Consider the following 14,642-nt stretch of genomic DNA (forward strand, 5'->3'; position numbering starts at 1 on the left):
GTGCTGGGTTGTGTTACTCATTTGTGACTCACTGTATTAAAGCAAGTATTTGAATCATGTAGACATTTTCCTAGTGAACTATTTGACCTGGCTACCAATGCAAACACACTGGTAAAATAACCCTGTGAACTGGTATTGCAATAAAATATTAAATGTGCACAGCAAAGTAATTTAGCACAATAAAATATTGCATTTTTGTACTAAGTAGTATGTAAGGAATACGTTTCCTTTATTAATATAAAAGTCTAAACTTGTATACGTTTAAAATTGACGTTAAATGTCAGCTCGTGCTCAGAGTCGAGTGAGAATGGCGACAGGACATAAATGCATGGGAGACAGAAAATCTGTGGTGTGAAATCAACCCTAAATGTGCCTGATAAACCAGGGTGACTGAGACTGAAATGCAGATGCATGCTGTAATTCTGGCAGCGTTTAAAATGCTTGTTTCTTTAGAGTATGTAAAACCCTCGCGTGGCTTTCACGTCACATAACGCACCTTTTTTTCCCCCAAACGTGCTACTATCTATGCCATGTTTACATAATCCCAGGCTCAAGCTCTTCCGTGTTTGTAAAACGCAGGTACCAGATTTTCTCGCGAGGTTTCAGGAGAAGAGCGTCTGGTAGTTGTAGTTTTTTCTCTCTCTCTCTATTCCTGAAAAAAAAAAGCTTCAATCTATATAATCATGGGTGTATATTTGTACAAATGATAGCTAAGAAAAAATATATATGTTTAAAAATAGTTATATTTCATATCATAACTTTCAATCTGACAAAGAATATGTAGTTAAGGTTCAATCGGTGTGTTTGTCCTTTTTTGTGCATCCTATGAGTCATAGGCGAGACAGCACCCGTGAATGAATGTGAAGGACATACCTCTCAGCCAATAGCATCATCCTCACAATACACAGAAGGCGGGAGAACGGGCTCTCGACTGACCAATAAGTAAAGAACTTCATTCATAAAAAAGTGGGGGTTGATAATCGAAAACGTGGATTTGGAGGTTTCATAATCCTGACCGAAACAGAAAACCTGTTCTGAATTACAGCCAATGAAAGTGTCTGAATGGAGCACTACTGTAATGTTTGTCCAATCGCCTTCTAGCCCCAGCCGCACAGGGCCCGCCCCCTTCAGACACAAACCCCGATGAATGAGAAAGGAGCCTTTGTGAGCGACGCATGAATTAACCAAAGAGCGGCGAGTATCTGTTGGCGGACAAGAGTTTCATCCAATCCTGGGTGAATGTGGGCGTGTTCGGGCGGTGCAGGAGTAGGCGGGGGTGTGCACTTCAATCTGGATAGACTAGTATGTTAGAGGAGTTGTGGGGGTGTGATGCCACAACCTGCTTATAAAGGGGCTCGCATGTTGTTGCTCTAAATCAGTGCATAACGCCTAATTTTGTGGGTCAGACAGCACGCTCGCCCAGCCGTGTACACGGAGCACTTTAACATGGTGAAGATGCTTCAGCTTGCCGAGACTCCTCTCTACTGGGTCGGTGCAGTCACCACGGCCTCGCTGGCGCTGTGGCTCCTCTACCACATCATCTCCGGCTTCAGGATATGGGTGCTAGGAAATGGAGATTTGCTCTCCCCCAGATTGGGGAAATGGGCAGGTGAGTTCAATTCATTCATTCCAAAGGAAACCCTTAAGGAAGTTGAGCAACAAGCAGTGAATGAAATGGGGCAATTTTGAGCTTTCAGGTCAAACAGCTATGAATGAACTTCATGAATTTTTTTTTTTAAATAAATAAATAAGTACTACCTACTAATTGAACTTTTTTTTTAATGGCTCAAACAATCTTTTTTTTTTTTTTTTTTTGAATCACACTACAAACACGTGTCATGTAGCCTACTAAATGTGTAAGATTATGAAGTGGGGTTTTTTTTATTAGTAATGAAATTGAATGTAATTGCATTATGAAGTACCCAGTGTTCACATGTATGGGGCTTAAAGAGGCGCTGGGAGTCTCAGGTTGACAGATTACGCCATACCTCCATGGGCTGTGCGCAGATAATCGCAGGGTCTGACTCACTGAGATGAAGTCAGACTAAATCATGGCTGTACATACTAGCTCTGTACAAGCACAATGGCCATTTTAGCTGGATTAATGAGCTTTTTAATTGGATTAACACATTTCCTCTAGACAGTTTTAAATGTGCATTTCCTTTATAACATATAGCTGGTGGACTTCTGTAATAAGGGTAAAATCGTGTTTTCAATACTTTTAGTTTTCTCCTCATTATCTCGTGTGTATTCTACTATTTGGTCTGCTCAGCCTGACCCACTTATCCAGTTTCTCGTCTGTGCCCAGGCACTGTGCGTCTAATCCAGGCTTCTCAGTGTAGCTCTATAAAAACAGGGGTTAATCAGGTGGTGTGTTTCATGTGGCCGGGTTTTTAGCGACAGCACCAATTCCATTCATTCTGTAGGAGCACATATGTTGGGTTTGGCAACGTGACGCAGTTTAAAACGCCAATCCTAATTATAATGCAGGTCCATACCACGTGCGGCTTGTGTGGGTTGATGTCCAAGTCTGTAGATTTCAGGTTCTGTCAAATGCCTGATGAAGGCTGATTCATGGCACACAAACACACATACACAGTTCAGTTTCACCATAATTGGTCAAATGGATGCTGATTATGAAATGCTAGATGATCAGTAAGCCTCTCGACGTCACCCCCACCCAGCGCCGGAGTTGGTCGTGCCCGAGAGCGCCGCTGAGAACCAGCCGCTCTGTGTGTGAGTGTGTTTGTGTGTGTGTGTGTGTGTGTGTGTGTGTGTGTGCGCTGCGCGGTACCTTAGTGGCGTTCTGGGGGTGATGTAGTAGTCGTGCCACTCCCTGAAACGCTGAATCAGGCGACCAGTTTGACTTGTCCTACATTCTCTTCAGCTCTGAATCATGTCCTAGGCATCTCCAGCTCAGGTGAGCGTGAGGTGACTGAGAGTGCAGGTGGAAGGCGACACGGTCCTCTACCTGTCAGTCCTGCAGTGCCAGTCCTGTCACCATCAGCAACAGCCAGTTTCAGCCTCGCAAATATTCCTCACAACTATGCGGCACGTCGTCTCTTACAGTCAAACAGCACTTAGGATTCATATTCATACTTCCGCATAACTAACTAACTAACTAACTACTGTTCCAGTATTGGTCTGTGGTTTTTGTTTTGTGGGAAAAAAAAAAGAAAAAAAAAAAAAACATTGCACTGCATATTTGTTTAGACAGAGTACCTCAAACCGCTTAAATACTTGTGATTGCAAAACGGAGGGTGGTTCCTCTGAATAGCCTGTCCCATCCAGACCAACAAGTTTCCCCTTCCTACCGGGGGGGGTTTAAGCATTGATTCACTGTCCTCCTCAATAGTCCTCCAACCTGTTTACCTGTTGTACTTTCTCATTTTGTGTGTGTGGAGATATACATATAAAATGAGCGTGTGTGTATAATATAATATAATATATATATATATATAAATAAACTAATGTGTTAAGTTATACATGAAGTGAGACATGTTGGCGCATTCCAAATGTAGTCTACTGTTCCTTCAGTTACTCAGGAACCCATGCTCCCTGTGATCAGGAGACCCCTGCTGTTCAGCCTGAGTATTGCACAGGAGCTGTGAAAGTCACAAACCGGTGTTTCAGGTGGAGCCATGCACCTCTGCATCGCACCTTTTACCCAGTGTGCTTAATAACTTTAACTCCTCTCATCAACCAAACGCAGCACTTTCGCTAATAGTGTATTATCACTACAGTGTTATTAATAAGGTGCTCCAATGAGCATGTATAGTGCATTATAATGTACACTGAGAAATAAGTTGTAGGCTACTTTTCCTTGTTGCTGGGGTGGTACCATGAAGGCCACACATTCTGTGCCTTTCTTTTGAATATTTAACCTTTTGAAAATAATGATATATGGTATGGTACATAATTGGACCTTAAGGACCACTGATGTATCTTTTAAAGCTTAATTAAAGGTACACCACATGCACCTCCCCAGGTAAAAAATACTTAAAGGTATATTACCTCCAGATACAACCCCTTTAAGTACAGTCTGGTATCTTTACTACTACTACTCCTTCCTCCTGTTAATGCTGTATGTATTTAATGTTTGTATGGGTTCGTGTCATAGGACATGTCCATCAGCTTCCATGTTCTGTCAAATTTGTGTGTTTTGTGGATGGAAATAGTTTTAGGCATTTGATCAGATGTATCTTTTTAGCCTCCTGCTGAAAATGTTAGTGCACAATTTATTATTATACGCTCTAGTCTACCAGTCACAACACTAAACATATTTTTTTTCTATTGTAGAAATTATATGGTGTACTGTACGTGTGTGTGTGTGTGTGTGTGTATATATATATATATATATATATATATATATATATATATATATATATTATACAAAGCTTTAGCTTTACATTCATAGGATTTTTTTTAAAGCAAGGACTGCTTTTTTTTGTTTAGCTTTGCTTACTGAAGCCAATAAAGAAGTGAAAAAGTGCATAAACCATATTTTAATACAATTTTTTATAGATGCAGAGGACTAGTATAAGACTAGGACCAACTCTGCCTATAGTTTTTGAATAGCTTAATTCCCATTCATGCCAGGCAACAGCATATGTGAATGAAATTTATTCCCCTGTGTCTCTGAATGAGTGAATGTCAACCATGCGTGTGTGTCTAGCTGCATGCTTGTGAATGTGCTGGCGCTGTGTGTTGTGAATGGGACTAGCTCCTGCTCTATGGTGCCAGTGGAGGCAGGAGGGCTGTGAGGTAAAGGGGGCCTGCCAGTACAGAGAGCAGGAGAGGAGGGGGGGTCCTAAAGAACAGTCATTCATGTGACCAACAAGCTCACTGCCTTGTCCTGAAGAGGGATGCTGGGTAAAATCTCAACCCCTCCTCTTTTCTTTTCCATCTGAGCCTCCATTACACTCTCCCTCACCACTAGTCTCGTTTTCCCTCTCTCGCTCGCTCGCTCACTCTTGTTTGCCCTCCTAGACCCCCTCCCTCGCTTTTCTCTTCTGTCACGACTCAGTCATTTTTATTTATATATTTCCTGAAAAAGGGAGTCTTCCATCTGGCGTTCCCCTTTTGAAACAAGTTTATGCACTTGCATCAATATTGCGCTTTATTTCTATTAAATTTCAGCATGAATTCTCTATATATATTTAGTATACTAAATGCCTAATTGTGCAAATATTTACCATGACGGCTTGGTTGTGTAACGGTGAAATGTACTTTACCCTGCCATTGTAGAACCTAAAGAGTTTATTCATCCATCTAGCATCTTGTTAATTCATTGCCTGTCAAAATTTGACACTTTGAGTCCAAAGCTGACACAAAATTGAGAATTTATGTAGTCCTTTTACTGTCTCTGAGCTGTTCTTTATGGCCTTACTATACCTGTTCTTCAGGCATGCCGGGTGGCTTTAGGGCTTAGAGACAGGTTTTTGTGTTTTTTTTTTTTGTTTAAATAATTGACAAGAGTAGAATCTAGTAATGCTGCCTTTTATACACTATTTTGGTTATTCTATTTTTGATGGGAATACGAGCTATAACGGGGGAGAACTATTGATTTTCCTTTTTTTAACTGTGCGACTTCTTGGTACTATTTCTGACTTTGTCAGGTTGTTTGATCCACCTTTTATATAAGTAGCAACGCTATTTTGGGTGCTTTGCTGTGTAGTTTTTCTCCTGGCCATGTGACAGGCCTATTTAAAGCATGATAAGCTGCTTTTGGGAGTGGGAGGAGGTGCGTGAGTGGGTGTTTTAACATTCTGCAGAGCTACAGAGCCAGAGATGGACGAGCTTATTCAATGGATGGGGGGGGATTGGGGGTGGATGCGACAGATTGCATACAGTCAGAGCAGTCTGAGGGCGTAGGCCACTGCTTTACCTTGTATATTAGATCCAATATCAAATTGAATTTAGTTACAAGGTTTCTATTTGTATACCATCAAATGCTGAAGTGACAGACGAGCCATGTCATCATTGTGTTCTTTTTGGCCAAGTGGAAATGCCCTGTTGAATAGAGCAGTATTCTGCAGTAGGGCTTCGAGTGCTGTTCTGGCACTAATGTAGTGCAGCAAACGCTCTGTGGTGAGCTGGGTTGCTGGGGAAAGCAGAGAGTGGGTGGGGGTGGAGGGGATGGAGGAAGGGTGGCATGTTGTTGGTATTCAGGTGCAGTGGCTGTTCCAGACACGGCAGCTATTTTTACTCACTGCTGCTTTTTTTAGCCTAGGAAGCAGGGCCAGTGCGCCTGTGCAGTGCTGGGACATTCCGTATTTCTGAACGTGATGTTCACGAAGAGAAGCTCTGACCTCCATCATGTTTGAGTGGGGGTGGGGAATGAGAAATGAAAAGAACAATCTTCATAGCATGATATTTTTTTTCCGTTTCTTCAACCAGTCAACCAGATGAGAGCTCTGATTTGTAAGCAATATTTAATAGCCTTAGTGGAGTCTTTAATTGCATCTGCCCTGTCTCTTCTCCTCTTGACAATTTGAAATGGGCACACGCCCACACACATGCATGCAGACTCGTACTTTGTATGCAGAGTGCCATTTTCAAGCATCAACATTCATAGTACTCACGAGGCAGTTTGTGTAGCTCCTCTCCATGGTACTGCTCACGTGAGGGCAATGGATCCCTGCCAGAAACACTGCCATGGGCTTGACCCAGGGATTAGTGGGGAAGGGTCTGTTAGCTGCTTTTTGTTCTTTTTTTTATTATTATTTTAAGACTTAGACATGTGAAATATGTTGGGCTTGCCTATTTTTGGCCTTTTGTGTATGCATATGTTCTTGCTTGGCCTCAAATTCCTCCATTTTTGAGTTGACTATCGCATGACAAATTGATCTTTACAGGAATGTTGTACATGTGGAATCTGGCACAGTATAGCTTTTAACCATACTTCAACACAATTCATGTAATAGGAATGTTATGTTAAATGACTGTTCACCCCCCAGGCAGCCACTTTGGTGGAAAACCTTCTGCAGATCTTTATGCACTATCAGATATACTTTCATAAGTTTTGAGTTTGATCATTTATTCCTAATCAACGAAATGGAAGACCTGAGTTGTAAGCAGTTCTAAATAGCCAGATATGGTCCCTCCTTGATGTATGTACTGACTCTACACAAGATTGATGCAACAGTGTTCTCAAATTGCCTTGGCTCCAAATGAATTTCTGCATAATTTTCATCTCCTGATAAAATTTTGTGCACTTCAGCCCATTGGGTTTTTGAGCTGGAGTTTGATTCTTAACATTGGTTTAAAAATAGGTAGATTCGAGTTCTCCCTCTTCATCCCTTGACTTTACACAGTCTCCCTCTCTCCTCCTCTCCTCTTGTTGCTATTTTTGGCAGTCCCTAGGATCCCTCCTCACCCCTCCCGTTCTGTTGGGCTCCATGAACGTCATCACTCGCTCCCTCTCTCCCTCCTTTCTTCTAGCCAACTTCTCTCTTCTAGCTTTGCTCTAGTGAATGACTGCTGCCTTCTGAAAGCATTACATCTGGGCATTATGCACAGTCTAAAGATATTTTCACTTTTGATAAAGTCAAGTCAACCTATGTTTTAAAAATAACATGTTTCCCCCTTACCTTCTTAATCTAATACAGTATTTAGTTGCATTACAAAAAAGGAGAAAAGATGCTGGCCAGTGGCTTAAACAAATGTATGACACAACACATGTTAGAACACTAGAACTAGAAGTCTGGGTTTCCTAACAGAGAAATAATAATGATAATGCATATATGGTTTAGCAGCCATGTTCTTCAGAATGTTGCAGTACTCGACTCTAAAACTAAATCATTGACCTGACCTGCAACTTGTCATCCAAAGATGCAGCTGTGCAGCTTTGAGTTAGTGTGACTGCTCTTTTTTTTTTCCTAATCTTTTACTACTTGGTGACCATGCTGTTGCCATTACCGTGCTTGTGTAGAAGGGGTTCCAAAGTTGTGCGTTTGTTCATGAATGTTTTTCATGTTTTCTTTTCAGTTGTAACAGGAGCCACAGATGGAATTGGGAAATCCTATGCGGAGGAGGTAAGGGTTCCTCTACTTATTTATTTCCCTCCCTCCATGGAAGGCACAGTGACTCATCACAAGAGATGGGTTTCTCTCTAAGACCATGGGAGGGAGGGCAACTAGAGGACTACTCATGGAAAAGGGCCCTCTCTGTTTACACACCAACAAATACTTCCTAGCAGCATTAAGAAACTTACTGACTCTAACTCACTAAAGTTGCAAAACTGGCTACTGTCCATTGTTCACTTTAAGAAAGCCTACGATCTATCACTAGATCTAAACCTTTATGGGTGTTCATGCCTCCTACAGTGCATTATATTTGATCATTTCTGTAAAAATGGACTAGGAAGTAGGTTTTTATATTGAGTAATTACTGTTCAATTCTTCTTTGGTTCTCAGCTTGCTCGACGAGGATTCTCCATGGTGCTTATCAGTCGCTCACAGGAGAAGCTGGATGATGTTGCCAAGTCCCTCGGTATGTATTTTCTGTGTGGTTGCTAATAAAGCATAACTCTCTCGAAACTGTGTTAATGTTAATGAAGCCAGGTATTTTAGTGCTGTCCTGAGAGGGGCAGGGTGGAAAGGCCTGGGCATCTGTCATGGGGCTTCAGTAGCCTTAGGTGCAGCTCTTTTTCAATAGAGCTGCCACTGACAGCTAGGCCAGGTCTCCCATGCATACACTACTCCTACTAATATACAACATGTAAATTAAGATGCATAAAACTTTCAGTTTAACATCAGTTTAACTACTGTGCTGAGTCTTTCAAGAGCATCTCTGACAATATTTGTGCAGGCAGGCCCATCCCATCGCCAAACACTGCCTCCTAATTCGTCTCCTACTGAATGTTGTTTGTCCCAATGCCACCCAAGCCCATGAAAACATTTTCTTATTCACTGCTTTCCCTGCAAGCACTGGAATCCTTTCTGATGACTGTCGTCATGGAAATGTTCTGGGCTGGGAACATGGGGTGCAAGGATTTCTGTGTGTGTGTGTGTGTGTGTGTGTGTGTGTGTGTGTGTGTGTGTGTGTGTGTGTGTGTGTGTGTGTGTGTGTGTGTGTGTGTGTGTGTGTGTGTGTGTGTGTGTGTGTGTGTGTGTGTGTGTGTTCATTGACGTCGGCTCCCCTCCCCATCTCCACTGCCTGAATGAAGACACCATGTGTGTATGTGTGAATGAGGACCTTCTCCCTGGTGGAGAGATGTAATTCTTTCCTGAGTTCAGAGAATAATTAATACTGACTTTACATGGTCATTCTGTTTTCAGTGTGCAAAGCTTTCGTGTTGAGTTGTTGGCACTGATTTCATTTGTCCTGGATATATTTGGCTAAACTATCTTGTTTTGTCCATGGTTATATCCATGCAGCGATAAGGGTGGTTGGTGAAAAATGGAAACACTCTCTGCAGCTACTCAGTCTGCCATAACCACAGTCGTGCTGAAGGCACACCGAAAAGGGGAAAGGGGGGGGTTGTGTTTAGTCACGAGCTGGGTCTCTCCCTGCCAAACCTGGCACTCTTTGCTCACGCCTCAACCAAATGCCTTGGCAGTGTGGGGGCTTGGAGTCACCAAGACCACTTTGCTACAGTCACGAAGCTATTTAAAGCCGGAAGCCTTCTCTTAAAATAGATTTCATATTTGCTAATGTAATAGTCTTATTAGATCATGTTTACTGGCCTGCTGTCCCCCTAACTCACTCTCTCCATTGTGCCTCCTCATATAAATGGTCTACAGTGCAATGCATCAGAGGAATTTTCCTCTCATAACTCCCTCGAATGGGGTTCAGACATGATTCTTTGGACAATGCATTCTAATTGCTGCAGGCACGTCAAACTGAAGTAGAGGAAGGGTGTGGGAAGTTGCATCTGGCTCATTTCTTGGCACACAGCGCCCCCTGCTGTCAAAGACTATTCAAAACTTATAGTGATGCCTTTTAAGTTATTTTTAGTATGTTCACAAAATAGATCACTTTAAATAGTAAACTCAAAAGCCATTTCAAGAAAAGGAGCCATTGTGATTTTATAGAAACTGCTTTAGAAATCGTGACTGTTCTTAAACAATTCCTGACATCTGAAACTTTGCTGACATTTAATCTGTTCTGCCACACAGAAAGTCAGTTTGATGTGGAGACCAAGACCATTGCTGTGGATTTTGGTCAGATTGACATTTATCCTAAGATTAATGCTGAACTTGCTGGGCTAGAAATAGGAGTCCTTGGTGAGTAACTTTTAGATCATTTTGAATTTGTATGATTTTATAATATTTGTATGAAGGTGGTATATTTTCAGGAGTAAAATGACCACAACCTGTTTACTCTAGCAGACTCTTTTTTTTCTTTTTCTTTTTTTTTTTTTTTTTAACATAATACTTAATTACACCTTAGTTGACTTCTTGAAATCAATTAATTTAAACTCCTTTTTTTCTTAATAGTAAACAATGTTGGCATTTCCTACTCTTACCCTGAGTTCTTTCTGCACATCCCTGACCTGGACAATGTGAGTAAAATATATATAAAGTACTATACACAGATAAAGTCAAGAAAAACAGATACGAAGTAGGCAACATGGGACGAAGGCTTCTTCTGGCTTAATCTAAAGCAAGATTCCTACCATAAAAGACATCAGATCCTTTTGCTTTTGGCTCTGATTAATGTGTCTGTTCTGTCACTGCTACTTTTCTCTGTTTATTTTGGGTACATTACATCTTGGCACACCTTTCACAAGCTATAGTCAGTACTGGATACAATATACAAAACCAGCTTGGGTTTCTAAAGCAAAAGGATAAATGGGTAGTATTACATTTTGATCTGTGTGTGTTTTGCTTAACTTGCACTGTTTAGATTGTATTTTCAATTCAGTGGTGGTTTAAAATACACAATGTCTTTCTTTATTTCAGTTCATCAACACAATGATTAATGTCAACATAACTTCAGTGTGTCAGGTAAGCATTTCATTTGAGTTGCATTTCAAAACCCATACGTTCCTGTGCCTGGTTTAAATATTTTTATTGGAAGAAGAGTTGTGACATGACTGTACACTTTTCCTTTAGTTTTCTGTAGTAATCGTTCTTTCTCCCTCTTTGTCTCATCAGATGACTCGTCTGGTTTTGCCCAAAATGGAAGCTAGGTGAGCCCTGAGAATTTTCTTCAGACTAAGATGGGAGACTTCTTATTAGAAAGATTAGAATTCCTAATAAAATCCAGAAAGGGGAGGAAAAGGTAGTTTGAAGTCATTGCCTGTTGATTAGCCTTGCCCATCATTCCCTCACTTTTTTTTTTTTTTTTTTTTTTTTGCAAATATGGCTTTCCACACTGGGCAACAAATTCATGCTAGACTGATTGGCTAGACTGGGTCATGTGCATCACTAGGGCCAATCACAGTGCTGGGAAAATTTCATACAAATGGGACCAACCTCGGTTTGCTAAAGCACACTACTGCAGCTGCAGGGGTACTGCGTGTGAAAGCAGGTGCCATGGCAACACACAAAGCAACCATAATTAGAGAGAGAGAGAGAGTGTGTGTGTGTGTGTGTGTGTGTGTGTGTGTGTGTGTGTGTGTGTGTGTGTGTGTGTGTGTGTGTGTGTGTGTGTGTGGTCTGTTACAGTGTTTCAGAGCATTGATTCCTGTTTTAGTCCTCCCTCTGGCTCAATATAAGTTCAGCTGGGCAAAAAAAGATGTAACTCCTTCTGTCTGTTACAGGGCAAAAGGTGTAATTCTCAACATCTCCTCTGCCAGTGGCATGTACCCAGTTCCACTGCTCACTGTCTATTCCTCCACCAAGGCAAGTCTCCACTTACGTCTCCACTTACAGTTTAGAATAAAAAAGGAAAATAAAGACTGTGTACTGCCATGTAGTACCTATTACCCTAAATTTATTTAAGTAAAATGTTGACTGCTTTAATTGTAGGCTTTTGTTGACTTCTTCTCCCGTGGACTTCAAGCAGAGTACAAGTGCAAAGGGATCATTATTCAGGTCAGAATTTTTCATTTACATTCAGCAGATACTGTAAAGCATGTTTTCTTTGAGGGTCTTTTGGTTCTGCTCTGACTTCCTAATCCTATATATCTACAGAGCGTGCTGCCTTTCTTCGTGGCCACCAAAATGACGAAGATCAGGAAACCCACTCTGGACAAGCCTACTCCTGAGCGTTATGTAGCTGCTGAGCTAACCACCGTGGGTCTACAGGACCAGACCAATGGTTATTTCCCCCATGCAGTCATGGTAAGCACACAAGTACTCACAAACATGCACATTACTCACAAACATGCTCTAGTCTGATTACATGCTATTTTGCATCTTTAATAGCGTATGAATAATAAGTTATAAATTGTATTACATAAATTAAAAAAAAAAAAAAAAAGGTTTAAAGTGACCATAAACCAAATATCTGGTATGGAAAATGACCCTCGTATTTAGTGACCTTTTGATTTTTCTATTTGTTTGCTTTGTTTTTTGTTTTTTCTATTTTTTCTGGTTTCCTCCCACCTCCCAAAAACATGCAAGGTGGATTAGCACCACTAAATTGCCCTTGGGTGGGTGTGTGTGTGTGTGTGTGTGTGTCTGGTTCTCTGTGATGGACTGGTGCCCTGTCTAGGGTATACTCCTGCCTCACGCCCAGTGTTCCCGGGATAAAGTCCAATTCCACCATGACACTGACCATGTTTAAAGCAGGTACTGAAGATGAATGAACAAATGATAACTCTTCACTCTTTTCTGTGTGTCTGTCTTGCAGGGATGGGCAACTACTGTTCTAGTTCCCATCAAACTGGTCATTTACTTTGGCATGCGCATGAACAAGGCTCAACGTGGCGGTTACCTCAGGAGGAGAAAGCTGCGATAGCTTGTAGATGTCGTCTGAAGGAAAATGACAAATCGCATCCAAAGTGTCCTTTCCTTCCTGTTTGCTTAGTATGGGTATGACTGCCTGACTTTTGTATCAGTGTTTGAGTAGTTCTGTGTCAAGGCTTTTGTATTAAATATGTCTCATTAGACAAGCCTCTTTGTTCTTGTAAGAACTACTGACCACAGATGTCACACTGACACATGTTGAATGAAGTAGTTTAAACAGGGCTTTTAAATTGGTGAGCGGTTCTCTTTTGGCTTGTGTGATATTGGGAATGGGTGTGTAATTTATAACTAACAGGGTTTAAAGAGTGTTGCATTGGTGCATGGAGGGCTGTTTTCACTGCTGTTCTAAGCAGATGGTATTTGAATGGAGATGGGTTTCATAAACATATTTTCCTGTGTACAAAAGCCACACGTGCACCTGATTACTTGCTCAATGCCAGTTCCCTGATACGTTTGTTTACAGTGATTAAGAAGGTGAAATTTATACATTGTCTTTTCCTTAGTTGTTGAATGATCATGAGTATTGGCCTTTTTAAGCCTTTTTTTTTTACATTTTGTACCATTTATTATTTCTTAGTATTTATGAAATTGGTGGTGGGTTTTTGGTGTTTTATATATGTTTACTAGATATTTGCAATGGTGCTTTTTATTATATTGAGCCACGTTGGACACACTGTCAATCTCTGATCATTCAGAATGATGTGCCTTACAGAAATGTACAGGAACCTGCTGTTAATGGAGATCTCTACCAGCTGCTGTTCTTTCTTAAATGTAGCAATGCACTTACTGACCTTTTTTAAAAAACTTCACCAAAGATTGTACCATGCCAAATGACTCTTTTTAGGGGTCTTTCTATGACCTAGATCTCCATTTGAACCAAACCCAGGCAAATGAAAGCGCTCAGGTATTTGACCCTTGCTGGTTGTATCACAGGGAAAACTTGAATGTTTACATTCCAAAATATTTAGGCATGGACTACAGTGTGTGCCTTTGTTCCACCAAATCATGCTTGTGTGTTAAACTTACAGCTTGTCTTTTTCGAATAAAGATGTGATTTTACTCTGGTCTAGGAAAGTGATCATTATATTAATCCATTTGTTTTCTGTTTCTTAAAATAGACTGGGGAATTCTTTGTCCAACAGATGATATTGTTCACTAATCTGATGAGTAATGCAATTCTCAAACACCATCTGAATAACCCAGTAGTTCATCAGATGGTATAAACTCATCTAAATAGTGTATTATGAAAACTGCTCTCAATGCTGAAAGTCACACTGAGCCAAAATTGAATAAAGGAAAGACACTGCTAAAATGGACAGTTCTTCAGTTAGAGTTTATGTGGCATCATGTTCTCCAAGTTATCCTTATAAGGTTATAGTCTAGGTCTACTGAGTAAAGTAAAAGTGTCCAGGCCAACTTGGGCCACAGAAGATACTTGATTATTTTTCAGAAAATGCACAATAATTCCATTAGCTTTACTTTCATGAACATTACAACAGGTATAGTATTGCTAAAGCACTGAAATGATGGAAATGTTTATATTAAAAAATATATCTAGATGTTATCAGAAATCACTGTGTGTAGTTTAATAAGTATATGGAGTGTTAAATATTAAAAGAGAATATTGTAGATATGACAAATTAAGGGGAAAGATACCTGAATAAAAGAGTAGAGAAACCTAATAAGTGTAGGTACCTCCACACAGATGTACTGCATGATTGAATTAAGCAATCAACATCCTATCATGCTCTGTGGCATGTATAAAAGCTGACCTTGATTGTG

The 14,642-nt window shown here is 40.7% G+C and overlaps 1 protein-coding gene across 1 annotated transcript; it reads left to right on the forward strand.

Annotated features, from left to right (window-relative positions):
- The first annotated feature begins 1,312 nt into the window (after positions 1 to 1,312).
- On the forward strand, positions 1,313 to 13,919 carry hsd17b12a (hydroxysteroid (17-beta) dehydrogenase 12a). The gene is made up of 11 exons (XM_053236790.1): positions 1,313 to 1,609; positions 7,990 to 8,036; positions 8,418 to 8,493; positions 10,122 to 10,229; positions 10,443 to 10,507; positions 10,908 to 10,952; positions 11,103 to 11,137; positions 11,711 to 11,792; positions 11,919 to 11,984; positions 12,084 to 12,233; positions 12,745 to 13,919. The coding sequence occupies exons 1-11, from the start codon at positions 1,447 to 1,449 to the stop codon at positions 12,850 to 12,852; spliced, it is 945 nt and encodes a 314-aa protein (XP_053092765.1). The 5' UTR covers positions 1,313 to 1,446; the 3' UTR covers positions 12,853 to 13,919.
- The last annotated feature ends 723 nt before the right edge of the window (positions 13,920 to 14,642 follow it).

Source organism: Pangasianodon hypophthalmus, chromosome 9, assembly GCF_027358585.1.
Source record: "Pangasianodon hypophthalmus isolate fPanHyp1 chromosome 9, fPanHyp1.pri, whole genome shotgun sequence".
NCBI classification, from domain to species: domain Eukaryota; kingdom Metazoa; phylum Chordata; class Actinopteri; order Siluriformes; family Pangasiidae; genus Pangasianodon; species Pangasianodon hypophthalmus.